The 26876-nt window shown below is 39.4% G+C and overlaps 2 protein-coding genes across 3 annotated transcripts; one reads left to right on the top strand and one right to left on the bottom strand.

The window, feature by feature from the left end:
* Nucleotides 1-285: 285 nt before the first annotated feature.
* Nucleotides 286-18384, top strand: LOC139202657 (G-protein-signaling modulator 2-like). Its single transcript, XM_070832201.1, has 15 exons — nucleotides 286-347; nucleotides 8044-8265; nucleotides 8571-8706; nucleotides 9079-9218; nucleotides 10658-10781; nucleotides 11045-11160; nucleotides 12057-12212; nucleotides 12835-12943; nucleotides 13155-13320; nucleotides 13774-13868; nucleotides 14406-14585; nucleotides 15335-15500; nucleotides 16049-16234; nucleotides 16318-16433; nucleotides 17376-18384. The coding sequence occupies exons 2-15, from the start codon at nucleotides 8045-8047 to the stop codon at nucleotides 17553-17555; spliced, it is 2091 nt and encodes a 696-aa protein (XP_070688302.1). The 5' UTR covers nucleotides 286-347; nucleotide 8044; the 3' UTR covers nucleotides 17556-18384.
* Nucleotides 18385-18514: 130 nt separating this feature from the next.
* mcoln3b (mucolipin TRP cation channel 3b) lies at nucleotides 18515-24994 on the bottom strand. 2 transcript variants are annotated; one of them, XM_070832202.1, is made up of 14 exons: nucleotides 24805-24994; nucleotides 23772-23995; nucleotides 23504-23671; nucleotides 23030-23183; nucleotides 22820-22895; nucleotides 22637-22733; nucleotides 22176-22275; nucleotides 21873-21985; nucleotides 21006-21155; nucleotides 20763-20864; nucleotides 20249-20371; nucleotides 19905-20111; nucleotides 19135-19265; nucleotides 18515-18901 (listed from the first exon to the last, which is right to left on the bottom strand). In XM_070832202.1, exons 2-14 carry the CDS (start codon nucleotides 23991-23993, stop codon nucleotides 18862-18864), a joined length of 1683 nt encoding a protein of 560 aa, XP_070688303.1. In that variant the 5' UTR covers nucleotides 23994-23995; nucleotides 24805-24994; the 3' UTR covers nucleotides 18515-18861. The 2 variants fall into 2 exon arrangements, with proteins under 2 accessions (XP_070688303.1, XP_070688304.1); XM_070832203.1 differs by having other exon boundaries at nucleotides 19135-19262.
* Between the last annotated feature and the right edge of the window lie 1882 nt (nucleotides 24995-26876).

The raw sequence follows: 26876 nt of genomic DNA, 5'->3' as shown, positions 1-26876 counted from the left end.
TATTTGCCGCATGCTGCTACATTAAATATGATTTTAATCCATCGAGCAGGGGGCTTTAGCTGCTTTCCTCACCCTAAATTTCACACTGAGAGACTTGTTGGTTTTTTTCCACATAAGATGGTTTTGGTCAGTTTTTTTCCAGCAGGTCCTGAAGGCACCGGATTGGAGGCAGACTTTGAGCGCGAGGAGTGGCTTCTTCTTCACAACTGCTGCTCCGCGAGACCACAGAGTCACCTTCCTCCCTGATGAAGAGTCAAAGTTTAACTAACAGCTGGGCGAAAACATCATTTTAGTCACATATATTCTCTTTGGGATGTTTATGGTCTTTTCCTGCACTTCATTTTGAGGTAGGTGGAAATAAACACCTGAAAAGTTTTGTTGTCAGTCCTGCTGTCGTGCTGAATTTCTACTAACTGCCTCTTAACTGTTTTTTTTAAACATTAGCTTATTTAGCTAGCTGTGAGCCCTCTGTTAAAGCTCGCACTCGGTTGATTGGCATAATTTTGACAGAACAATATGTGTCGCCGCTTTCCTTTATTTGCCTTTCAGTCAGACAGCGAACATGTGATGGCATGTTCACACTAAACTGACTCATTTCCAACTTTCTGGTCCCTGAAAACAGTCATCATTACGAAGGCTGTGTCACCACAAGACTGGATTTAAGAACAACTTCCCTGTTTTTCTTTTGTTTTGTTTTTTTCCAGCACAAGATACCTTCAGGAAACTAGTAAGTCTGCAGCCATTGCATCAGTTGAGTAGCTTTTCCAAACTTTTCTAACATTTCTGAGTGTGTTTTTATTTCTACGTGAAGCAAACATATTTAGTTTTAGAAAGGCAGTGATTAAAGTTACAATGACGGTGTTGCAGCTCGTTTTTTTTTCCGTCTTAAGTTTGCCTGTGATCTCTTTCCCCACGCTGGTTTGGGCTTGAGTCTGTAATGATAGTTGCTCATAAGCTTTCTTCAAAAGAAAAGATGGTTATCACTTTAGAGAGCATCACTTAATTGGAGACGGATTGGTTGGGCGTGTTCACATTGAAATGGTTATGGTTTAGTAAGCCACATTGGGCTTTTTTATCACCAGCATATGTGACTAAACAACTGCTAGTCAGAGTCAAAGAGCTGCTTTATACTTATTTGTAGTTTACTTTTTATTTTATTTAGTCCTTGACTGGACGTCTTACTTTCTTCAGTTAAAAAATATAATGTTGCAAGATTTGCTGTGACTTTGTTTTTACACCTGGCACATTATTGCTGTGCCAACTGTTTGTGTTGTTGTGGAGAAAAAAACACAGCTTCCTTCAGGATTTCAAGCTTTTATGGCAAACACACACACACACATACACACACACACATACACACATATCCTTAGTGTTGGTCATGGATGTGCCATTGCTAGTGTATGTTAATGTAACGCTGTTATTTAGGCCTAATTGGTCTGATTTTTATCTGCAAAATGCCAACACACCATTTCTCCGAGCAAATTCAGAAGTCTGTCTACACTTGCGATGGTTAAAGTAAAACAGATGATATTGACATTTACTTTAGATTGATTATAGATTGAATCAAAAGTAAAATAGCAGGTATTTAGTGCTTTCTGTTACTGTTTCGTTTTTACGTGGCCTTGCATTTCAGTTCCTCTTGAATTTCTCAGAATGTTCTTGTGTTTCTTTATTATAAGCTACTGTGTATTGCTATATGGTCAGAGGCAGCAGAAATGAATGGTGTAAATGTTTGTCCCACTGTTTTTGATATTCCCTTTTGTGTACAGTATCCATGTGTTTTCAGTGAGGTGTAATCTGCAGCTTTTTTTTTTACTGTGAATCTGCAGCTTTTTACTGTGTATGTCTCAGGGGTTTGTTCAAGAAAAGTGCCCGTGTTGCATGTGCTGCTTTTGTTTTTCTTTGCTTTGGTAGCTACAAGCCACGCTTCAAACACCATGTGAAAAAAGTAATGTAAAACATGCAGGCAGGTGTAAAAGTGAAGGTTGTGTTGACGGGTATTACAAAGAGCTTAAGTGATTTTGAATGTGGTGTTATTGTTGCCAGACATAGTGGTCTCTGGATCTGAAGCGGCTGCACCCCTGGGGGGGTTATGTGCACTACGCTGTGTCGAGTTCACAGAGGATGATGCAGTCAACAAAAAAAATCATACAGTCAGCTGGAGTTTTTTGGGTGAAAACACTTCAGCCAGTGAATGAGGTCATGGGATAATAGAGGCATTGAAGTCAACAGGAGGTCAAACAAGTCCAGTAGAGCTCAATGCATAAGAGATCAAAACAAGAATCTCACTGTGGGAGGTGTGAAGAGTGGATAAAATGTTTGCCTGGTCTGTAGACTTTAAAGCTCTGGTTTGGAACAGAGTTTGGAAAAATAGGATGGTCCAGGCTGTTGTGGATGTTCTTGTTTGTACCATTTAGCAAGTGAACATGCAGCTGAAAATGTTTTCTGCATATATTACTTATTCTATATATTCTTATATTACTATATTTAATTTATTCTTAACTTATTCTTAAAGTTGCATGTTGCATCTTAAAGAAACTTGAGAGCTCAAACAAAGTTTTTTTTCCTTATCTTTTAATTGTTTTGTCTATAAAATGTCAGATATTCAGTGTCACTAAAATGTTGGCTTATAACCATTACCAGAATGTGAACGCTGATTTAAAAATCCTGTGTTTTTGACCAATTAGTCCAAAACCCAGAAAGAATCAAATTACTCTAACTGGGGACTTAGAAAGCCCGATAATATTCACTTCATTCATTTTAGAAACTCAAAATGGTAAATAAAAAGGTTGTTTTGCTAGTTTATTTTCTGTTAATAGATTTACCATTTAATCTACCAATCCTTTTTCTGCTCTAGCACTGACAGCCGTGGCAACATTTATTGCTTCTTGAATATATTCTAACTGTGGAGCATTGTACAGACTCAAGCGCACTGCTTTCCCGCCTGCATGTGTTTGTTTAATGAATAAATGAATGAATGAAATAAGACGTTGATGGTGTTGACAGTGCGTGTCACTGAGAGTTTACTCTTGCTTCCCAGCTCCAGTTTCCAGATAAGAGGTGGGACAGAGATAGTATGACAGCTGAATTCGTGCTTTGTCCGATGGAAACCATGCGTGGCAGCCTTCAGTCTGTCTTGATGACTTTCACATAGGGTAGCCTGTGGATTCCTTGTCAGTGGGACTAATTATTTTTGCTTCAGCGTGGCCGTTGACACAGGAATCCAGCATGTGTTGCACTCCCAGGCTGCGTTCACCCAGGCTCCTGTTAGGACTGCTAGCCTGACTGTCATGTATGGCAGCGTTCCTCTGTGCTGTAGATGGGACAGGGAGCGTTTCCTTCATGTCCGACAGAGGTAGGCAGCATATTCACTGTCTGATCTGTGTGTGTCACATTAACCATAAACTGTCTATACCCTCTGAATCGGTGATGACTAAAAAATGATCTGTTTTCATTGCTTAGCATCTAAAAAAGAGTTAACAGATTTTTGTACTGTGATAAAAGCAGATATTATAATATGGACTAGAGCTGAAAAAATAAGTCAGTTAATCTATTAGTCCATCAACAAAAAAAGCAAACTGTTTAAGCTTTTCTGTGGTTACAGCTTCATGTTCTGTGATTGGTAACTGAATATTTTGGACTAATAGTTGGACCAAACAAGCTATTTGAATATGTCAACTTTGGGAAATTTTCTAAGCATTTAATTATTTATGGATTTTTTTAAATTGATCAATTGATTGAGGAAATTCAAAGTAGTAATTAATGAAAATAATTGTTAGTTGCAGCTCTTATGTGGATTTATAGAACACTATTAATTTAATTGTTTATGATAAAGGGGAATATCATACATAATCGGTTGAATATTCACATACCATGGACTATTTTATCATTGTATTCAAATTTAATTTTAGCCAAACATCCAGGAGTATGCCTGTACTTGGATTTAATAAAGCAACAACAATTCGTTCTATGGCAGTAACACAACACCTCATTGGCTGACTGAAGGATGCGGAGCAGCCTACAGGAGGTCCTTCCTAAACATTTAAATATTTCATGGCATGACTGAAACAGTTGTGAGGACGCGCACCATGCAGATTTCAGGCGATGTTGTCATTGTAGGGTAGTGTTGATATATTGCATCATTTGGTCGTAATGTTTGCTATTACATACATGCCTCGTCAAGTCCTTGTACCATCTGCACGTCTTCCTCTGAGTAAATTTCCACCTCTGTATTCAGTAACAGCTAACAGACTAGCCTGCATGTCCTCTTCAGATGTAAGATAGCAGGAAGATCTGAAAGTTTTGGTGCCCACCCACAAGCAAGCAGGACAAACTGCAGCACAGCAGCAAAGGGTGGCTTTGTGCTTCAAGTTGTGTTGGGGAAGAAAGCCTCATCATCTGTTTGCTAGTCTAAAACATTTCCACGTGTACTAAGGTTGGAATATTCACAACATTTGCTCTGAGCGTGTGATGGTTGAGCTGGCTGACTGAGGTGTTAGCTTTAATGTCACATGGCTTTTTCCAGCCCTAGACTGGTCCAGGCTTCTTTAATTGATTTAGACAAGTGGATTTCTCTGGATCGGCTACCGTAGAAATACTAGAGGCTTTGGAGAACACTAGAGATCGTGCTGTAGTGTAAATTTATTTGTGGTTTTCCTTTTCTAATACTTTTTGCCCCATTAAATTATCAAGAAATATGGAAACCCAACAATTAATAGCCCATCTCATTAAATATGTATTATTACGGAAGTAAATTATTTTTGAAGAATCAGTAGAAGAATTTCCCACCAATCCAGTCAGCGTGTCACTGATTATTTCATGGAGGGTTGAGCACATAGCCTTAAGGTTCACTGGAGCCACTTAAAGTAGCTATAATTACCACTGAGGTCTGTCCTAATTGGAAGTGACACACACAGTCAGGTGGCTTAAAGATGCAGGTTACCACTGGCTAAGACATAGAGAAATACCACAATCAGCTAAACCTAGCTAGCTTATCACTCTCTCCTCGTTCATTCCTGCTTGGTAACAACCTGGTGTTAATCTGTATTCGCCTAAACAAAAGAGGTCTCCTGCCCTGGCACCTGACTGCTAAGGTCGACGTGAACGCTGAGCCGATTAAGTCCCATGTTTTGCTGTTACCATACGTTAGCAGTGCGCTCTGAGAGGTGGCAGCAGATCCGAGGGAGCGCGTTTTCTTTATTTTCATGAAACTGGAACACTGTGGCTGCATGCGTTATGTGTATGCACGTGAAGGAAGAGAAGGTAAAGAGTGTTGCACTGACAGGGCTGTGTTTGCTCCAGAGAGTGATCAAGAAGCTTGAAATGTCCGTCGTGTCAAACTGTCTTGAGTGCATCAGAATGGGAAGAGGCAACAGGTATGTGAGCCTGGGCATTGGTATGCCACTTCATGTTGACTGAAGGATATGAACTGGTTTTGTTTGGATGTCGGAAAGCATGTTAATCTAGCGAAGGAAGCAGTTAATTCCTGTGTTTTAAATACTCGTGGCAGATTCAGACAAATCCATCCCCAGGTGTCAGTTTTACAATCATAGAAAACTTATCCAAGGAATATCTTGTGCACATTTTTTTCAATGCATGACCTTTTACTTGTGAAAGAAGGTCCCTGCTGTCGAAATGAGATTCATACTTGTAACAAGATGTGTTTAAGTTATACTGGTGAATGGAGATGAGGAAGCTTATGAGCTTAGAAAGCTGTAAGTTTAAGCAGCACAACATTGTCAAACAATTACTATTTTAGTTTTGGAACATGTTAATTATGCAAAGCCACATTTGGTCAGTCTTTATTAATAAAGGAAGTGGAAAGAATACAACATAATTTGTCTTATTTGCTGGGGGTTTCAGACTTTAACCTTCACTATTCATTTCCTAAAGCATTGGTAGATGTTGTGGGGGGATGAGGAGACTGGAAGGAAGTCCTATCTGTCTAAGAGTTTTAAGACTGGGTCTCTCAGGGGGGTCAAAGGTCAGCTTAGAAGGAATAATCATGCAACCCTTTGAGAGCTTGAAGCCTAACCCCTACTTGTTGTAATGGATGACATGGACAGATATCGGGTAACATGCTTCAATTCAAATGCCTGTGATTATTCATGAGAAAATTCATAGCAGCAAATGTTTGTTTTTATGTGATCTGCACCACAAGCTTGATCCAATTTGGGTAAAAACTAAAAAGCTAGTCTAGTATTTTTTAATTTCTCTATGTTTAAAAGAAAAGAGATGGATTTCAGTCTGTAAAGCTAACCTCTGTAACCACATCATAACCATAACCATAACCCTTCCCCCAAATTCAGAGTACATTAAGCTGTTGAAATGTGTAGACTTTAAAGTGCATCCTACAAATTAAATAAATGATGGATGTCCTGTAGATGGGAAACTGGTGCAACCATACAAGACTGGATTTGTTTTACAATCTTATGACGTAATCCTGTGGATCCACTCACGGCTGTTTTCACAAAATGGGCTGATCTAATTTTGTAGGAAGGGTGTGGAGGTCGTAAAATTGTAATGCTTACCACAGACACTTTACTTTGTTCATGGTTAAATGTGAGGCACATATTTTCATTCCAGGGTAAATTTGGAGTTTTTAGGCTCACGACAGACAGGAAATGCTCTGTCCTATTTTGGATTTATAGTTCATGTCTTTGACTTCATACGGTCTGGACTTCTCTCTGCTTTTTCCATATCTGTACGATATGTGAATGCTGCCTTTAGTGTGAGAGGATCCACACACTGAGGCATGAGAGGATCTTGTGTAAATTGATCAAAAGTTCTGATAAATGTGTCAGCTTTTAAGTTTATCAGGCCAGCATGCCAAACACTCACCAGCCTCTCAAAGGTGAGGATTTACTGCCTTTCTTTCCTTTACATTATTTTGAATTGATTATCTTTGGATAGTGCACTGTTGGATGGGCAAATCAAGCAATCTGAAAATGTAACTTTTTTTGACGTTTTATCTACAAAATTAATCAGTTAATCAAAAATATAATCCACAAATCAATTGATAATGAAAGTAATAATTGGATATAGGTCTAATTTAAAATATTTTTGACCCAATTGATTAGTAGCACTATACTACGACTTAAGTATAATCATTTATGATAAGAAAGTTGATTTGTTATTGTAGTTTACTGGACACTGAATATCCCATTTCAGTCAAGACCAGTCACGACTGTCTTTTTAAAATTTACCATTGCCCCACCTCCACCTTTTCTCCTGTTTCCATAGAGAGAGAGATGTTATGAGAGTTTTCAGAAAGAGAATAATGGTCGTGACAATCAGTCAGTTGAAGTCAGAGCTGAAGTGAAAAATAATCTGCATTTATTTTGATTAATCGGTTGAATGAAACGATTATTATAGCAAATATTGAGCAAAAAATGCCAAACAGTCTCTTGTTGCAGCTTCTCTCATGTGAAGTATTTTCTGCTTTTCTCTTTTTTTTTTTTTTTTTTTTTTTTTTTACTGCAAACTGATTATGTTTGGTTTTTGGGTTGTTGGTTAGACAAAACAAGACATTTGAAGAGGTCTGCTTGGACTCTGTAGTTTTATTCAGTTGCTATTTTTATAGACTGATGAATTAATTGATATAGAAAATCATCAGTTTAATCTATACTGAATGTAATCATTAGTTGCCGCCCTTTTAAAAACTGCTGTTTATTTTAACATTGCAGTCAATTATCGTATTGAAGTTGTTTTGGCTCAAATATTGTACCTATGTCCAGATTAACAAATGCAATAAGCTCTTCCTCTGGGTGTGCTAATGTAAAGTCTGGGACTGATTTAGCTGATTTGATCCTTTGTTTTGCCTCATTTCATTTATGGATTTACTGTTTCCCCCTAGGATCTAACAGTGTTAATTGAATGTTTTGTTCACATTTTACTTAGTCTGTGTTTTTAAAGCCTTTATTAAATGAATCTGGAGTGAGGTGACTTTGGAATACTCCTGATATATTAAAGTATTTCAGCAATATCATGAGTTTGGACACAGAGTTCACTTTCACTTCTCACGTAGATCAAACTTCCCTACAGGATGGAGTCATCTTGCCTGGACCTGGCTCTGGAGGGTGAGCGGCTCTGTAAGACTGGTGACTATCGTGCCGGGGTGTCCTTCTTCGAGTCTGCAATCCAGGTTGGAACAGAGGACCTCCAAATCCTTAGCGCCATCTACAGCCAGCTGGGCAATGCCTACTTTCACCTACAAGAGTATAACAAAGCTCTGGAGTACCATCGGCACGACCTCACACTTACCAGGTTAACATTTTCACAACCTCTGTATTAATTTGCTCTGAATCCATATCCTCGTTTGAACTTTTTTCACAAGGATTGGGCAATTTGGAAAAGCAGGCCAATGTAAATAATTCAAGATATTGTAAACAAATACTGAAACTTTTTAAATCACCATTTCCCCTTCCCTGATGAAATTGCTGGGCACGACTGTGCTGCTGCTTGCAGCTGTAATTACTTTCTTGTTTTTGTACTAATACACTTCAGTAATCCCCTAATATTCCAGTGTAATTATTTCCTAATGTTTTTTTTTTTCTCCTTTGAAATCCCAGAACAATTGGAGATGAGGTTGGTGAGGCAAAAGCCAGTGGCAACCTTGGGAACACATTAAAGCTTTTAGGACGCTATGATGAAGCAGTGGTTTGTTGCCAAAGACATTTGGATATCACCAGAGCCATTTATGATAAGGTGGGTTATATTTTAGTTATCAGTTATTTAGATATAGGTGAAACATTCCTTCCTAGCAAACTGACACAACTGACAGTGGATGACTTTTCACTGTTTAGTAAGTAACAGATTCACTCAATGAGCGCATTTACTTTGATTAGAATAAATGGATCCAAATTTGTTGTTTCCAATCTCAACCACATAACACGCTCTGCAACCACAGAAGAGTTTTGGTATACATGACTACTGCAGATCGTCAGTGTAGCAACATCTAGAAAAGTTTGCCAGCCCACATGCAAACAAGCAGGTCTGGTGTCAGTGTATTTTAAGTATTTAATTACAGCACTGGTCACTCTGGTTTCCGTCTGTGAAAATCTGCTGTGCGTGCTGTAGGTTGGGCAGGCTCGAGCGCTGTATAATTTCGGGAACGTTTACCACGCCAAGGGCAAGAGCATCTGCTGGACTGGAGCCGAGCCAGGAGAGTTCTCAGAGGAGGCGAGGATAGCCCTGAGGAAAGCTGCACAGTACTATGAGTGAGGCGTTGTCATTGTTTATTTCTACACATTGACTTGTCTTGTTTTGTATTTTTTTAAAGCCCTAAGGAATGATTGGATTGGTAAATTGCCAATATCTCAACTGAAGATTCAGTTTGTTCCCCAAAATAACCCTCCTGGTTTAGTCGTAACATCTGTCCCATTCCGCATGGGATTACAAGACACCGCCATTTACAAAACATGCAACTTCTTCTAACACAGAAACAAAACAACAAAAGATTAAAGAAGTACAAGTATTTCTATATTCTTTCCAAATAACTTATTTATGTGGGAAAATTACAAATGAGCTGGACGCTGAAACAAACTGCTCCAAGCCTACAGTTTTTTTTTTCTCATTTAAATATTTCATATGTGAACAGCCAACTCAGTCTTTATGTATCATCCATATTTACAAAATCAATATCAGTTTTTATCTTGCTTTACAAATATTGTGCAGTTTCCTGTAAGTACAATAGAAAACAAAATCAAACCCATTTGCTAGATCATTCATACAGCACATTGAACAAATACACATTTCTTCCTCCATATTGAAATACCACCCTGCTTCAACAGAAAGTGGTAAAACACCAGATCTCAGCTGGGCAAATAAAGATTTTTGCTTTTTAGATTAATTATGTGCAACCTAATTCTCAGTACCATACTCCTATTGTATCATCCTAAACGCATACAGTTTAGTTTAGTCTACATATCATCAGCCTACTGCTTCACCTCATGTGACAGTGTCCTTAAAATGCTAAACTTCTTTGTGTCGTTACTTTTTGTAAATGTATCGCCCAAATGCCTGAGATAGAAAATGAAACATTCTAAGTTTGACGTTGTAAACGAGTGAAGCACAACTTATAAACCCAGCCGAAAAGTGAAAGCTAAGGGAGCCAAGGTGTGCTTTAGAGATTTAGAACAATTTTGCCAAAAATGTTATTCAAGTAGTTGATGAAATTGTGCTTCAACTCATCCGTTCAATCAGCCTGTTGGGAAAGTCTCTGTAAAAGAGAAAAATGCTGACTGACAAGTAGACATTATCGTATTACACAGTGTTTATAATGTGGGTGATAGTTCAGTCTTGACCTTGGAAATAGCACATGAAGTATCATACTTGGGTTCAAAAGCTTATTTTGGTTTGTCAAAATACTAACAGGCGGTGCTACTTTAACCACTTGCTAGCTGCTGAACTCAAAGAAACACAGTGAGTTAAGATTATTTTGTCAGAGTATATGATATTTAATCCAGTTAATTCGGCACAAGGAAGCAAGGTGAAAAGACCGCCACTGGTGTTGGGGCTCGCTGGACACTTAGACGGCCTGAAAAATCATCCTGAAAACACAAAGTCTTTTTTTTTCCATCGAAATGAACAATTAACAGGTGCTCATGCGTATATGAACCATAACGTGTAAATGTTTTTCTTTGTTGTCCTTTTTAAGAGCAAACCTGTGCGTGGTGAAGGAGTTGGGTGATAAGGCAGCCCAGGGTCGCACCTATGGTAACCTTGGCAACACTTATTATCTGCTGGGCGAGTTTGAAGCTGCAATAGCTGCACATGATAAGGTAGGAGGTAAACTCGTGGTGACCGTTAAAAGTACCCTGTTGCACGTGTCCTGCTTCACATAGGCCTCTTGCTTGTATTTCTAAGGCCTTTGATTGACAAGTAACAAAATTAGTTGATATATAAAAGTTTTTATCCACATTTTCATTTTGTCTGATCCCATGATTGTGAAGGGAAAGCTGTGCGTGTCTTGATTACCTCAAAGTGTTTCCTGCTAATCCTTAATGGCAGTAATGTGCACCCCACTGTTTGTCCTGTTTGGCAGCGGCTGCTCATTGCTAAAGAGTTTGGGGATAAGTCCGCTGAGAGGAGGGCCCACTGTAACCTTGGCAACGCTCACATATTCCTCAGCCAGTTTGAAGTGGCGGCTGGTCATTACAAGTGAGTAAACAAGTGAGGCTCAAGGTCTTTCTCGCCCTGTGACGGTCATTGACTGATACCTTTGCATGCCATTGTATGCCTTCGACACGAAACCAGCATGCTAATTTTGTTCATTTCATTTTAGCACACTTTAATCATTGATCCTGCATTTTTTACCTATTTTCTTTAGAAGCGAGAAGATACAATTTCACTCATGTATACACAACCATAAATCAGTTCAATCAGGATTTACATAATCCCTCCAGGGGAAACGTTCATCCCACCAGCTGAGAATGTGTTTTGTTGGCAACACTTTGCTTCATGTCCCACTATTTAGCATTTATAAGCAATAGATAGATAGATTTGAATAAATGTTTCATAACACTAATGTAGCTGTAAGCAGATCTAAGTGTTCATGAATATATTTATCCAAGACTAACTCCTCCACCTGTGGTCATTCATTAACGGAGGGGTTTGAACAGAAACTGAATGACAATACAGTAAAATAGTTGTAATATAAAACATCTTCACAGTAGAAGTTATATCTGACATCTTATACCTTATTAAACTTGTTAAAATATCTTTAAATCTGCTTACAAGACCATTATAGTGTTGATAAACCAAATATTTAATCTTTGTTTGATACGAGGGCTTGAAATAAAGTGTTATCGCTTTGCTTATAGTGTATTTAGAAGACCGACATGAACAGCTGTATTGTATTCAGAACTTTTTAACAACCACAGATGTGTGTACAGATATGTAGTTGTTCTGGGGCAGTAGTTGTTTAAATTCAGAAGTTTACAATACTTGGGCATTTTCGTGATAAAGAACAAAAAAAGAAAAGAGAGGAGCAGATAACTATCTTTCTCCTGCTCCCACCCTAGACATTCTTTGACCCTCCTCTGTTTCGCCCTCAGGAGGACTCTGCAGCTGGCCAGGTTCTTGAAGGACAAAGCAGTGGAGGCGCAGGCCTGCTACAGCCTGGGCAACACATACACACTACTTCAGGACTATGAGAGAGCCATTGATTACCATCTCAAACATCTGGTCATTGCTCAGAACCTCAATGACAGGTATTGGCCATAAAAGCCATTTACTGTCAGCTTTCCACCAAACTGTCTTTGAAGTATTATGAGCATGTGCAGTTGGATGTGGGTGGCCCCTGAAGTAATTACCTTCCAACATTTAGTGGTGTTACTGCAAACACCCATGAAGACTGCAAAAACACTAAGAAGCAGACTGCTAACCACTCAACTAAATCTATGCCAACCAGGCAAAGCTGTCAATCCTTGTGGGGGAGCACCCCTCTATGTTTTTTATAGTCTTTGGGAAAATGACCAAGATTTCTAGTTGTATAAACTTGCAGAGGCATAATGTCATTAAAGTCATGCAAAAGGTATGAAATGGGAGGGACAGAGAGAGAGAGAGCTCGTCAAATTCTGTGTTCATTGGTTTTAAAAATGTCTATTCATACAACCATTCTTCACTTAAGTAGAACCTGTTGTAGTCTGCAGTGAAATCGAATAGGTATGGAACTGCTGAATTCCAGCTGCTGTTGTAAAATAAGCTCATCTCAAAGTTCAGGTGTCAGGTTATTGTGATTGTAATGTGTGATAGTTTGATGACTGTCCTACCCGTTCTTGCACAACCTCAGCCAAAGTTGCTCAGCCTGTTTCCGTCTGTATCTCGCTGCAGAGTCGGTGAAGGAAGAGCGTACTGGAGTCTAGGAAATGCCCACACTGCCCTGGGGAATCATCAGCAAGCTATGTACTTTGCTGAGAAACATCTGGAAATTGCCAAAGAGGTGACTGTTTATGGTTTACCTCCTCCCTCAGAGACCAATCAGTAGCTGATGTTAGACCACACCTCCCTCTACTGGTTGTATAGGGAACAGCATATAAACTACAAAGCCAGCGTGAAACCCCCACTAAGCAATAGTGTGTTTCATCATTGTTTTGGAGTCGTCATGCTCGTAGGTTTTGATTACATGAACTTTGATGTTGTCAATGTTGCAGACTGGAGACAAAAGCGGCGAGGTGACAGCCAGGATGAACTTGTCGGATCTACGGCTGGTCGTAGGTCTGAAGTCCAACTCGAACATCCACCCAAACATCTTTCGCAACACCAACACCAACAGCTCTTCCCTGCCAGCAAGCCTTCAGGCTCACCCCAACCTTCTAGGTAAATCTGCACAGCTCTTAATGCACACATTTAGACATGTAAAATTATGCTGCAATGGAAAATCTTCAGAAAAGGCTGCCTTTTTTTGTGACGCTTTGTTAAAGGTATCCTGTGGTACTGCTGTGGAGCATTTCTTTATTCTCTTCACAAGGATGCACAAAAATATTCCTACCAATGGTGTGTGAAACAGAGCAATGTGCCAACAAAGGCTGCAAGCTAGTAATCATGAATGTAAACAATGTATTTAAAATATAAAAAACTCAACTTTGTACATTTTTTTTTGAGGAAGGAAGTGCATTCAGCATGTTAGGTCAGCAAAACACACAGTATGTTGAATGTAGACATATATTTTGTTTCTGTACAAGAAAACACCACAGAGCACCTTTTAATCACTGCTGTCCTGTTGTTAATAGTGCTGTATAAATATTGTTGAATTTTGTATTTCAAATTCAGGGGTCAAATGTCCAAGGATAAGGCGCAGTGCTGAGGACCTGGAACGCAGTCCGAGTCCTGACAAACATCAAACAGGACATTCATCACCACATCCAGTATGTGCAAACACTCATGATGTGAAACAGACGGTGTATCTTTTAGTTTTGAATGCATTACAGTCCAGAGGAAATTGCTGGGAAAAACCTGGGAAACAAATTAAAGTTTTAGCCTTTTTAGTTTGGTAAAGATACACACAACAGTCCCTGTTTGTATTTAACACACAAAACTGCCCGACTGTAAACAGTACTCTACTTGTCATTAAAAATTAAAGTTATTTTTTATTCATTAGATAATTAATTTGAGGCAAATGATATGGATAATTCCTCAAGACAAAGCTGTTCTGGCATTCAAAGTGATTCCTATTAAATTGTGCGATTTTCTCAAATTTCGTGCTTAGCAAATGTCTTTTTTTTTTAATGATGTAAAATGAATAAAATGAGCCAATTGTTATGGGTGAGCTGAACCTTTGATATACATTTATAACATGGTGTTTTTGTCCTGTGAAATGATACTGTTTTCCAAACCTGTAGTGTTTGTTAACAGTCATTCAATTCAGTTAAAATCATCAATCAATATGCTCCTTGGATTTACAGGACTGGGAGGAGGACGTATTTCCAGGGTCTTCAAAAAACAACACAATCAAAGCTTCTACTAAGCTCTTCCTCTTCCACCGGCTGAAAAGCAAGAAGCACAAGAACAACAAATCATCTCCTAAAGACCAGCATGAAACCGAGCACTTACCTCTTGTGCCGGACACACCAGAGTCCCTTAAGGTATTTCTAAATACTGTGGATCGCCTTGCCCGCTCACAGCATCCCTGGAATATATAGGAAGTTTATGGCAATGATGATTCCCCGTAACGAAAAAGTTAACAGTGAAACATGTATCCTATGACACAGCCTCACTCCCAAAGATTTTTTTTCCACATACAGTTTTAAAATGTAGGAGCATCATTATGTCTGATTCCAAAACTCGATCAGCCTTTGTGCCATTTGTAACAAATAAAAGCCCAACTTGACATAATTTGGCATTACAGACTATACAGTGGTGTCAAAAACGTTTTTCCCTGCCTGTGTCCACACACAGGAATGCAACTGTCTTAAAGAACAAAGCCAGGCCTTTACAAATTCTACAGCAGTTTGTTTTTGAATTAAATCAGGACAAAAATTTAAAGTTCTCCAAAAGGTTAACAGCAAAGACGTACTGCATCATCTGCAAGTATCTACTACACTCTCTGCTAGCTAATCCTGTTTAATCCAACTGAAACGGGGCTAAAATAGTTATTAACTATTGATCACCTTGAGTATTCTTTGAAATCATTGTTCTATAACATCACACTTCTTCATAGTGTAAGGTAATACATTCATATTCTTCAAAATAGTTTATTAGTTCAAATCAACTAAGTTTTAGTTTTTAACTAAACATAACTTTTGTAACAGGAAAGTTTTGATTTATTAAACGCCTGATCACCTTAATCATCTGAATCCCTTATCCACTGTTACTAAGTCTATTTGTTTTGTAGCCTGGATCACGGGACACTATTGGAGAGGATGGCTTTTTCGACCTCCTCTCACGGTTCCAGGGAAACAGGATGGACGACCAAAGGTGCTCCCTACTGGATGGCCAGAGCCATCTCCCTGCTCACTCCTCTCCCCACTCCTCTAACCCACCTGTAGCTGAAAAGAAATGTGAGTCAGCCCCTGGTGTTTTCATCTGCCTTCACACCATATGTACTGAAACAACTTTCTGGAAACTTATGAAAGAAATTTGCCCTTCGTTGCCCCTTTATGGTGTGAAAGCAGAATGTGTCCTTTTACATATTAAATGTTGTGTGATCAATCCTTTGTGTTTGTGCTAAAGATAACTTAGTGATACGCCACCCAGGACCTATTATTTGAGTATCAAACCCTCAAATACTTCTATCCTTAAAAGTTTAACATAAAAGGTTTGTGGTTTCACCCTACTGGGACCTTTTTAGGACCCTTTCTTTGCATCTCTGCAACAGCCATAAATGGAAGGGTGTCACAGCCTGAAGGGCAAAACTACATTCACAGCTAACTTTCAAGTCTAAGGGGAATGTTTGATGCTCAAAAGATGCTTTAAATTTTATAGAGCTTCAGCTCTTTTTCCTACAAAATCAGTAAACGCCACAACTCACTGTGACCAGCACAAGCTCAATACACCATGCTCCATTTGTTACACACCATTCATGGATAACAAGTATCTCCGTTTCTAGCTATTTTGGAATGCGAAACACCGTTGCAGGATCCTGGTCATTTCCTGGAGCTGCTGGCCAGCTCCCAGGCCCGTCGTCTGGACGACCAACGGGTAAGCCTGAGCCATTTTCCTGGCTTACGACTCAGCACCTCCAACCTGCCTCATACACACTCCACCTCCAGAATAGACCAAGTCCACCCGCAAGGTAAAGAAATGAGTCACTGCACATTTGTCATCTCCCACAGAATCACTACTCGCATCATGACTAAAACAAATGTCTCCTTCCAGCCCCCATCTCCAGTACAGATACCCCTCACACACCCTCCCTGTACAGTCGCCTCGAGGCAAGCGCTGAGCAGCCAGAGGGGGACGAGGTCTTCTTTGACATGCTGGTGAAGTGCCAGGTGAGAAAAGGAAGTCCAGCATGTTGCTTGCTGCCAAAGCTTGTAGTGTTGTCCACCTTACAGATGCAGAACATCTCATTTTTCCATTCTGTAATTCCCTGGTAATCTCAAGGTCTCCTGAAAAGAACTGCATAGTTTGATTAAGTAAATTCGATGAGCTAATCCATTAAAAGCCAAATAAATTAATACTCTAATATTAGAAAGGTAATTCTCCATTTATCTGTGCTTCTTTGTGGACAGTTGTGAAGTGCACCAGTTGAACATGTTTGTTTTCCCTTTAATTGGCACCACATTACACGATTCTTTCCAGGAAACCTCCTGGAAACCACATCTGTAAAAGGAAGCATAATCCTACATTCTTTTCAGCCACTTTTTTTTTTTCCAAAAGTCATGGTCACAGAATCCATTTTTAAGAGTGTGCAATCCACCAATTGTAATTATCTTTCGGTTTACCCAGCCAGAGGGTGTAGAGGTTCTTGTAGGGTTCAATTCACATGTGAGTAGAAGTGTTTTGACTGAGTCATAAGGGGCTAATAATGAAGGCCTGAGCAGAATCGATGACTGCCTTCACATGCACACTAATATTCCATTATTATTCTGAAAATGACAATATTCCAAATTTGTTACAGATGTTGAAAACAACATATTCCATTTGGATATTTCGAATCAGGCCTTTACCCTGAGCCAAAGACTCATTTGCTCTTAGATTTGATCAAGATTCTGTTTCACAGTGATTTTCTGTTCAGTTAAATGCATTTGATTTAATTTTAGTTACCATAATTTACATCAAAAAATTCACTGCAAAACATCTATCAGACCTAGTTTAGTAACAGCTTTCCTTAAACTGGCAGTGACACATACATGGCTGCTCGTGCCAAGCTGTAAATTGTTCTTGATAAGCATCCGTTAATTTAACTGAACGGGCTCATGTCGATGTTTTAGGGTTCCCGACTGAATGACCAGAGGTGTGCCGCTCCACCCTCTAAAACTAAGGGACCAACTGTTCCAGATGAGGATTTTTTCAGTCTCATCCTGCGTTCCCAGTCCAACAGGATGGAGGAGCAGCGAGTCCTGCCGCCCCCTGGCGTCAACCAATCCAAACCAGACCGACTCCATGAGTGATTTTTCATATTGTCTCAGGACCAGATGAAGTAACCAAGCTTTTATTTTTAAAAATCAAGTTTTTTTGGGGGGCTTTTTTTTAGGCTTTCCAGCCTTTTTGGATCGTCTTGACAGTGTTCTTGTGAGACCACCAGGATTACAAGGGACACTATAGGGAATCAAGGTCTCCAACATACAAGTGGGCATTGTGACTGTAAAATCACAGGAAGCTTATTTTTAAGATTATGGACTTGTTTATAGATGGCTGACTACGTCTTTGGTTTGTTTTTTTAAATGGTGTTTTTTGTTTTAACCAGAGACTTCTGTTCCTGTGATGTTTGCCTAGCATCAAGCCACTCACACAAGCTCTGGGTTGTGGTGGTTCGTGTTTGGACTATATTCCAAAAGACTTATGCCAAAGCAAAGGGATTTCTGCTTTTACGACGATGGACAAAAGAGATGTTCTATGAACCAATCTCAGAGGTTCTGCAGTTAAGCAAACTGGAAGATTGCACAACCTGTTCTGCCCATTTGCGGTTACATTAAGTCTCTCAGAGCGGTACATCTTGGTACGGCTCTCTCAGATGTCTGGGGAAAATAAAAAAAAAAAAAAAGGTCCACATCCACCTTCTTAATACTGCACATGTGACTAGTGGAGCCATTTATAGAATCTGCTTTGTGATATTGCTTTTGAAGACGTACAGACCGTCAGTTTTACATTGTTAAAGGTTGTATGGATGGGGTTATTATTGCCATGCACAGAAATGGGATTTTTGTCATTGTAACAAAACTTTACAGGCGATTAACTAGTGTGTGAGAGAAAAATGTTATTTTAGCTTTTTATAATGATGCTTTCTCCTGACAATGGAGAAATAAAATCTGATGAATTGACATTACACCATATTTATTTAACCTTGATTCATTATTTTCAGTGTACAACATGGGGGTCTTTCCAAGTAACTTGCTTTGGAAAAACAATACTTAAATCTGCTTTGCTTTTCATCTACATAATATAAATAAGTGTATTTACAAAGTCTTCTCTGCATCAGTGCATCATTATTGAGACCAGTGTGTCTCAGTTCCTTAACTTCTAATCTACTTAATCATGTTCAGTGGGGTTTGGTCTTTTCAGCACTGTAACTCCTTCATATGAAAAAAAAATCACTGAGCAATCCTGGGGCCTAACATGAAAGAGGAAAAAGATTGAACACTCTCCCACCCCCACTGAATATACAGTAATAGTATAAAGTGCACACTTATTGTTAGGCTTTTTGCTTATACGGTCTCTATATATATAGTCTTTCAGTGTCTCCACATTAAAGGCCTGCTATGCCTCTGAAGTCAGCCTTTCTTGATGCCTCCTGCACCTGAAAGAAGAAATAGGCTCAACTTAGATTCTATTAGAGATGTTACAGCATGTGTAGCAACTACATAAAGTATTGAAAAGTGCTTTGACACACTGCTTACATTCTCAGCTTAATTAGGGGCACCCAAAAGAGGTGAGTTAGCACATAAAAAGCAAGAGGACGCTAATGACATCTGTCTCCCCACATGATAAAAGCCAGTTTGTTGCTAGTGGAGTGAGCCGCATCTGACCTACCTGGTGATGCAGCAGGTGAAGAAGCAGCCGTTTTTCTCGTCGAGTCTGTACACCCCAGAGTTTGGCAGGTCTTTACACTCAGACAAGAATTTCTGCAGCTCTGATGTCGGGGTTCCACTCTGCTGCTGCTGCTAAATGATATAAATCAGAGGGTTTACACCCCGTGTGACAATGTTCTTCTCCAACAACTACAAACAAAACTATTACCCTTCTCCAGTGATGGAAAATAACCAATGTCATTTGCTCAAGTACCGTACTTAAGTGCAATTGAGGCACAGAGGTTCTGCAATTCAAAAGGAAAAATGTACTTTTGCTTGATTACACTTATTTAACTTGAGTTACTTTGCAGATTCAGGCTAATAATACAAAATATAAATGATTGAATGAATAAATTTTCATTGGTTGGAGAAAAAAAAAAAAAAAAAAAAAAAAGAAATCAAACTACCCAGCAGTGTCTTACTTAAAATTAGCTCCTTTATCAGCTGCAACATAAATGTGATACACATCAACAATCATAACAAATATAAAATTATTATAATTACTCTGAAATGGGTTAGGCTGCGTGTTTGCGTTCATTTTTAAAGTAAAATTTGACGCAGATACCTTTGCACTGTTACAAAAGCCATCTTTGAATGCATTTTGAATATGTTTGCATCACTACTGCTCTCCTCTGAATAACCAGCACACAAATCATCTTTAAAAATGAAGTGGGGAAAACAACAAATGCAGGATAATGCGTTACAAATAACTAAAACAAGAACGAACATCACCTTGATGGTGTCGTAGGTGTCGGTGATGATGGTGATGAAAAGGCTGAGGATCATGTAGATGAAGAGCGAGACGAAGGTGTAGAGGTAGACTCTGCTGAAGATCCACACCAGGCTGCTCTTCTGCTTCATGTTCTTGAAGGTGGGATACATGTCGTCTCCGTTGATCAGGGAGAACAGACACTCTGACACGGTGTTCAACGTCCGGAACTAAAACAAAAATGTCAAAGAGAAAAAAGGTTCTTTTCCTGAAACTAGCAGAACCTGATTAGAATTGAAAACATATTTTGGTTTGGCTTTTGGCAGAAAATCCAACAGACCTTTCTTTGTATTCTGTAAACACCTACCTTCTCGTGATATGGGCCAAGGACGATCCAGCCGCAAAAACAGTAACTCAGGTAGATGATTGCGGCGCAGCAGATGAAACGGATAACATTTGGGAAAGCTGCCCTGAGTGTCAGGATGAGAATCTGAAAGCGAGCCACAGAACATACGGTGAGAGAGCGGAAAAAATGTCCACTGAAGACAAGCATCTGGAAAACCACACAGGAGTGGAGCTTCTCTAATGGTTCAAAATCACCGGCCCAAAATACGTTACAAATCTAATTTCAAATACAGACCTGAGCATGTGATGCCAAAGTACAACGCTCCATTGGTGATAAATGTGGGAGTGTGAGTGTGTGTGTGTGTTTTATGCACCAGATGTGTTGTTACATACCAGCAGATTTATCTTAGCCACATGAAAAACAAAGTTGACGAGTGCTACTTTTGTATTTGCGTTAACAGTATTGTTCAATTATGAAACTACATGTGACACTCTGAAACTAATGATACTGTGTTTGAGAAATGATCTGGGCTTACATTGTACTTCCTAAAGTAGCCCAAGTAGCGGATGACCCCAATCCAGACAAACATGGTGCCCGTCCCGAGGAAGATGCTGCAGACGTCGTAACTTGTGAGGACCTAAAAGAAACAGTCAACGCCTCGAAATGTGACTGATGTAACACTAAATGGAACTGTACGTTAAATGTAATGCAACACTAAAAACGCTGCAATTTACATGGACCAGTCTCAGATGTAGTGTAACAGAAAAATCCCCATCACCTTTGTCTGGATGGCTATCTTGAGAATGGAGCCGATGATGGTCAGCGTGTCGCTGACGATGATCAGGATGTACCATCCATTCACAAACTCCAGCTTGTCTGACCATGACACTTCTTTAGCACAGTGGTTCCTGCTGTAGAGTGTGTACTCCTGTTTACAATGGGGGGGGGGGGGGGGGTGAATGCAGGTAAGTCTATATCTGTAAGGAAGTTGTCAGTATTAATCTATAAGGTTGAACATATTAAATTCAACATATTAAAGTCCCATGTAAGCAATCCACACAACAATATAAACGAAAACCAACAAATCAGCACCAACCAACAAATAAAATGACTGCGCCGGGAACGAACACCATCCTAATAATGGAGATCAAATAATAATGGAAAAAGAAATGGCCAGCAAATCACATCACTACCGGAGCTGAGCCCATTTTATGGTGCAGGATATGAAACCACATGCAAATAGACACGACACAAGCAAATTAAGAAAACAATTTGACGAGACATGAGCAGCATTTTAAGAAAAAAAAAAAAAAAATGCTACCGATATGTTTCCATCAGGCACTGCAGCTGAACACAGCTTGGACAGGCTTGCTGCTACCACTCAAACTTATTGAAGTTAAGTCAGTGTGTCATCTGTTTATTCTACGCTCGTGCTACTGCTCTGTGTGGAAACTGACCACAGCCTGTAAATGTTTTGCCCAAGTCTGCTGAAAAAGTTGCAGCTTTGGGCATCGCCTTACCTCTTCTTTTTGAATACAGTACCGTAACGAAAGTATGCATCAGGAAATCCCACCTTTCCTCGTATCGGAGCAAATAAACTAACAAAAATAATTGCTGTGTTTACGCTCAGTTCAGTTTTACTCACAAACTGCAGCTGAATCCCATTGATCACCGAGCGTGTGCAGAGACTGAGGGAGGTGATGCACGTTATAATGATGAGGCAGTCAAACAGCACAGTCAGGTTTATGTTTCTCGCGGCTGAGGGGGAAGAGAGAAATTCAAATTACTCTCACCTGAAAAGGGCGAACATCTTCAAACAGATTTCGTGTGCAGCGGAGTCTGAAGCTTAGAGAGCACACTTAATGAATCCCAGGAATCCTGGACATGGGCTTGAAGCAATACAGATGATTCCTTTTGTACATACTAAAATTCAGCTCAGAAAACTTACACGCTCCAGTTACTTTCCAGTCTCTGCATTCATTGATGTCTACATCATTTTCCAGGTCGACCTTTATCCTGCCGCTGTGAGCTTGGTTGTTGAAAGTGATCTGTTAACCAGACAGCCGTGTTTAAGGAGCAGTGTTGAAAAAGGACATCATCGCAGCCAAACCCAACAGCTAAACATTCACTCTCCAGGCCCTAAAGAGAATATTTAACGACGAGAGTTGCATACACAGTGGAAGGCACACGCCCTGAGATTTGTGTCCTCAAACTAGCTTCATTAAATAAACACAGGAGTCATGCTGACTCCTTTCATTGTCATTTTATCTCTCGTCAGGTGAGGCGTCACAAGGAATCACTGGGACGTTTTTAGGCAGCGATGAGGTGATCAGATGTGTCACATTGCTGCAAAGTCTGATGTGATCGACGAGTGCCAACTGAGCCGTGAAGACAAGTCAAGTGACGTACTATGACAGTGAAGTCGTAGCAGTCCGGCAGCTCTCGATGTCTCACGGTCTGTAAATTTATGGCCTTGAGGACAAACGTGATCTGGACCGAGAGCATCCTGGAAGACAGAGCAGGTGCTTTAAACCCAGGCGGAATCACTTTGCCTTAAAAGAAACAGAGTTTGATCGCATGTTGTGCACGAACCTTTTGAAATACAATTCAAAATGCGAAAGTGCTTCCCGCGATGACAGATGATACATCGGGTAAACTTTAAGGCACTCTGTCAGATACAAGCCACGACAAAAAAAGAAAGATAAGCAAAGAAACAACGCAAGCAATATCAAATGCTTTGCGAAATAAACCTGGTTAAGTATTCTGTTTTTCCCCACATATAATACATACATACATACATACCAGTGTCCACTTGGGCATCGATTTCAAAGGTCTGATTCCCGGGAAAGATGGTACCGTTTTTGTAGAACTTCTGACACAGTGACAGAGGGGTGTACAAAGAGCCATTTCTCTCATATTCGTGATTGCCTACTGTGATGTTGTGCAGACGTCCGTACTGGAATGGAACAAATGAAACCTCAGGTATGATAATGTCAGGTTTGTTGACAATTTGACAGCAGATTTATGCAGTCAAAACATACAAGACAAACATGACAGATTCAGACAACATGAATAAGGTCCAATCACATGACAAGATGTAGCCTGTCATGTGAGCTTGTTAAGCTGTTTGGTCATATAAAGCAAGCAGGGTTATAAAACTCCAATGATGATTTACAGTAGCACAAAAGCAACGTGAGCTGACACCAAATAAAATGTGTTCTTGGCGTTTTTTGCACAAAAGGAGGAAGGAGAAAGAAAATGCCAGCATTCAGTTACCTGACCAATGATGTAATCGATGTGATCATAGACGTCAGCCTGTCTGTACACAGCGTACGTCGTCATGCCTCCATCAACATAATCTTTCAAGAAGAGGTGTTTGAATGTCATCAGATTTTCCTCCTTGAATGTGACGACCATCTGGTTGCTCAGCCCAAAAGATATTAACTGAGATGACGGGGGAATTAAAAAAAAAAAAAAAAAGGTTTTGTTACCAGAATGGTGAAACATAATCAACACCTGTTCAGGTTATGCCTGGGATTACTACCTGGATGGTAATAATGGCAATTTTGATGATCTGCAGTATGAGCTTCCATGGTTTTCGGCCACGTGCGTGGTACTTCTCACAGGGGTTCATGAAGTAGAATTTGATCTTCCTTCTGAGACACTCAACATTGTCCAGATCCTCCGGACACTGATGCTGGTGGTCCACCCAGGGAGCGGAGCCGTTTGTCTCATACACGTCATACAAGTCACTGGACTCCTCCATGTCTACGGTTAATCAAACGTATGGAAAAAAGTTGCTTTGGTGGCACAAAAAAAAAAAAACTGTCAACTTCACAAACGGTTTGAGCACTGAGGGCTGTGAGTTTAAACACACAGCTGTAAAATGTAATGCAATCAAATACAATCAGCATGCAAAAGACCTCAGTGGAGGTGTTGTAGTATTGAACTTTCTTCTTTTTTATCTTTTTTCCAAGCTCATTTACACACATGCGTGCGGTAAAGGAAGCAAAAATGAGGTGGAACATAAACTTTTGTTACTATTATGAAATCCAATACACCTGCTTTTCAAACTACACCTGCTCAAACTCTTAACGTCACCAACCAAAACATTGACATTAAAAGCTTAAAAGCAGGAGTTATTGCAGGACCTTTGCACTCGCTTGCATTAGACTGTGCAGGTGTGCCTGATAAACTAGTGGAGGGAAATGTCACAGGTTACTCTTCCTCGTGTTATTTCCCTTTTAAAATAAAAAATAAAAAAAGAACAAGAACAAAATGACGCTCTAAAAACAGACCGCAGCTCTACTTCCACCGCCTTTGCCCACATAGCGAACTGTTGACTAATCGTCAGGTGTCTGTGAGGAGGAAGGGAGTGAGGTCAGGTGTACCTGAGCACTGCTGAATAATACACAGCAGCTCACATTCTGAGATCTGATCAGCCTCCACCATTGCTGCAAAATATCAATTATTAATCATTTGTCGTGACAGAGTTGAAATGATCCAATGATCCAGTCGATCCCGGCCAAAAGTGAAGAGGAATGAAATGAAGCACAACTGCCCACGGGGCTACTTACCAATGTCCTGCACGAGGTTAATCAACTTGTAGTTTCGGCCACCTGTCACCTGCGGCACGCGCGTTGCATCCAGATGTCTTGATCTAATTAAAATTCATAATTTAATCAAATTAGTTGCCTTACTCTGAGAGTCATGGCTGAGGTAATTAGACTCGATTGGACTTCCGGAGTGTGTCTTGTCTTGTGAACGAGCTCCTCAAACTGTGTGGGAACGACTCAGGTGAGTTTTTACAACGATGTGACGTCATTTTCACTTCTGGCACCTGATTGGCTCTTGGAACCGTCAGTCAATTTTTTTTTTTTTTTCACCCCACTCCTGTAACCTATGACAACCAAACAGCCCCACTGATGAGCTAACAGCAGCAAGTGTGGAGAGGATTTCAAGCTAACTCCTATGGTTTATCTACCGGTAAAACCTGATTATTACTTATTTATTTATTCATCAGCTGTTTAGTTTTTAGTCGAATCTCTGCAGGGGTTAATTGTGGACTTGTAATAAACAAAATGTTTCCCCGAAGCGCTTTAACCACTGTGTCTTTCTCATAACTGTCAAAGTTAGGTTTACCCATACTAGTTAGCTAACCGAGCTAGTCATTTCTGTTAAATTAGCATTAGCTAACGTTAGCTAACATCCTCATATATATAGTGAGGATTAGCAAAACAAGCTTGTTCAGACCATTGCGTCTATAACTGACTCTTTGACGCTTTCTGGTAGCAAACAAACAGCTCAATCAAATGCTAGCGTGAATACATTTTACTCAAGTAAATTTCAGGTACTTGTACTTTAAAGGAGTATCTCCATTTTTTACTACTACTACTACTCCCTACCCCACTACATTCCAGAGGGAAGTATTGCACTTTTTGCTTAACTGCTGTACTTACTTTGTTTTTACATACAAAAACATCCGTTCATCTTATTAAATGTGGTGCTTTTAAAGGCCCCACATGCCCTCACAGGTGTTCTTAGTTTGGTTGCTCATAAAGATGAAGTTATTTACATGAAGTCACTAGTTATTATGTTGCACATGCTTGCACATGTTGTACCTGATAATAACTGGCATGCACACATTATTATCTTGTGTGCATAAGATAAACATTATGGATCAAGACATGTGTTGGTCATATACAAATACATAAGTACTCAGGTAGAAGTTCAAATGCAGGACTTTTACTTTTACAAAGTATTTTTAGTCTGTGGTATTATTACTTTATCTTAAGTATACAATCTGAGTACTTCTTCCACCATTGGAATATTGTATTGTATATTATGATACTGTAATGTTTAATACAACTGTGGCATTAGTTAGGACCAATGTTAGAACAACTTATGCTCAGTCCAGTTGACATAGTATTAATACGTGGTGGAAAGTAACAAGGTTAAAGTAATATTTACTTCATGTTTCACAGGTGCAATGTCTATTTACAGGTTCAAATTTTCACTCAAAATATATAATGAAATCGAATTTACCCAATAATATACAAAGTGGTAAAAATTAACAGCAAGCACAACATACAATTCTTTATTGTCATTTTTTACTCTTTATAACACTTTATTGCATCAAGTTATTTAAACCAATACATAATACTGAGTGATGGCATTCTAATATTTCTTTATTTTGTATTTTAAATTATATTTTCGGTGCAGGACTTTAAATGGTATTGCTACTTTTATCCGACTACTGAATACTTCCTTCTCATTCTATGTCTATGTGGTTATAACCTTATCACATACAAAATGAAGTTCTCCATACAAATGTCTGTCAGCCTGAAGACTTAATCCTTTTACACACATAAAGTAAATTCCCATATTCTAGAGTCCTTCAATGTATTCAGTACAAAAATGACAGGACAATATTCTTAACGTCCACCAGGTGTCACCACATGCATTTATAAGGACTTTCCAGGCACTATTGCAAGACACAGCTCTGCCAGTGTGATAACATAAACAGAAATGTGTAGAGATAAAAAAATAGCAGTTTGGTGTCCTGTTTGGAGAAATGTAACACTGTACGTTGTTGAATTTGTGCATAAATGTTCTCTCTCTTATTAGCGAGGCCATCATAAGAGCGAGG

The sequence above is a fragment of the Pempheris klunzingeri genome, chromosome 6, assembly GCF_042242105.1.
Source record: "Pempheris klunzingeri isolate RE-2024b chromosome 6, fPemKlu1.hap1, whole genome shotgun sequence".
NCBI lineage: Eukaryota > Metazoa > Chordata > Actinopteri > Acropomatiformes > Pempheridae > Pempheris > Pempheris klunzingeri.
This window is presented reverse-complemented; position numbering and strand designations above follow the sequence as displayed.

Excerpts from the sequence above, each read along its gene's own strand:
- mcoln3b (XM_070832202.1), bottom strand. The coding sequence starts at position 23,993 with ATGGAGGAGTCCAGTGACTTGTATGACGTGTATGAGACAAACGGCTCC. Across the intron at positions 20,865-21,005 it reads AGATAGCCATCCAGACAAAG|GTCCTCACAAGTTACGACGT; the intron begins GTGATGGGGATT and ends TGTTTCTTTTAG. Across the intron at positions 20,112-20,248 it reads TTGGCCCATATCACGAGAAG|TTCCGGACGTTGAACACCGT; the intron begins GTAGGTGTTTAC and ends TTTTTGTTTTAG.
- LOC139202657 (XM_070832201.1), top strand. The coding sequence starts at position 8,045 with ATGGAGTCATCTTGCCTGGACCTGGCTCTGGAGGGTGAGCGGCTCTGT. Across the intron at positions 12,944-13,154 it reads ATCTGGAAATTGCCAAAGAG|ACTGGAGACAAAAGCGGCGA; the intron begins GTGACTGTTTAT and ends TCAATGTTGCAG. Across the intron at positions 13,869-14,405 it reads GACATTCATCACCACATCCA|GACTGGGAGGAGGACGTATT; the intron begins GTATGTGCAAAC and ends TTGGATTTACAG.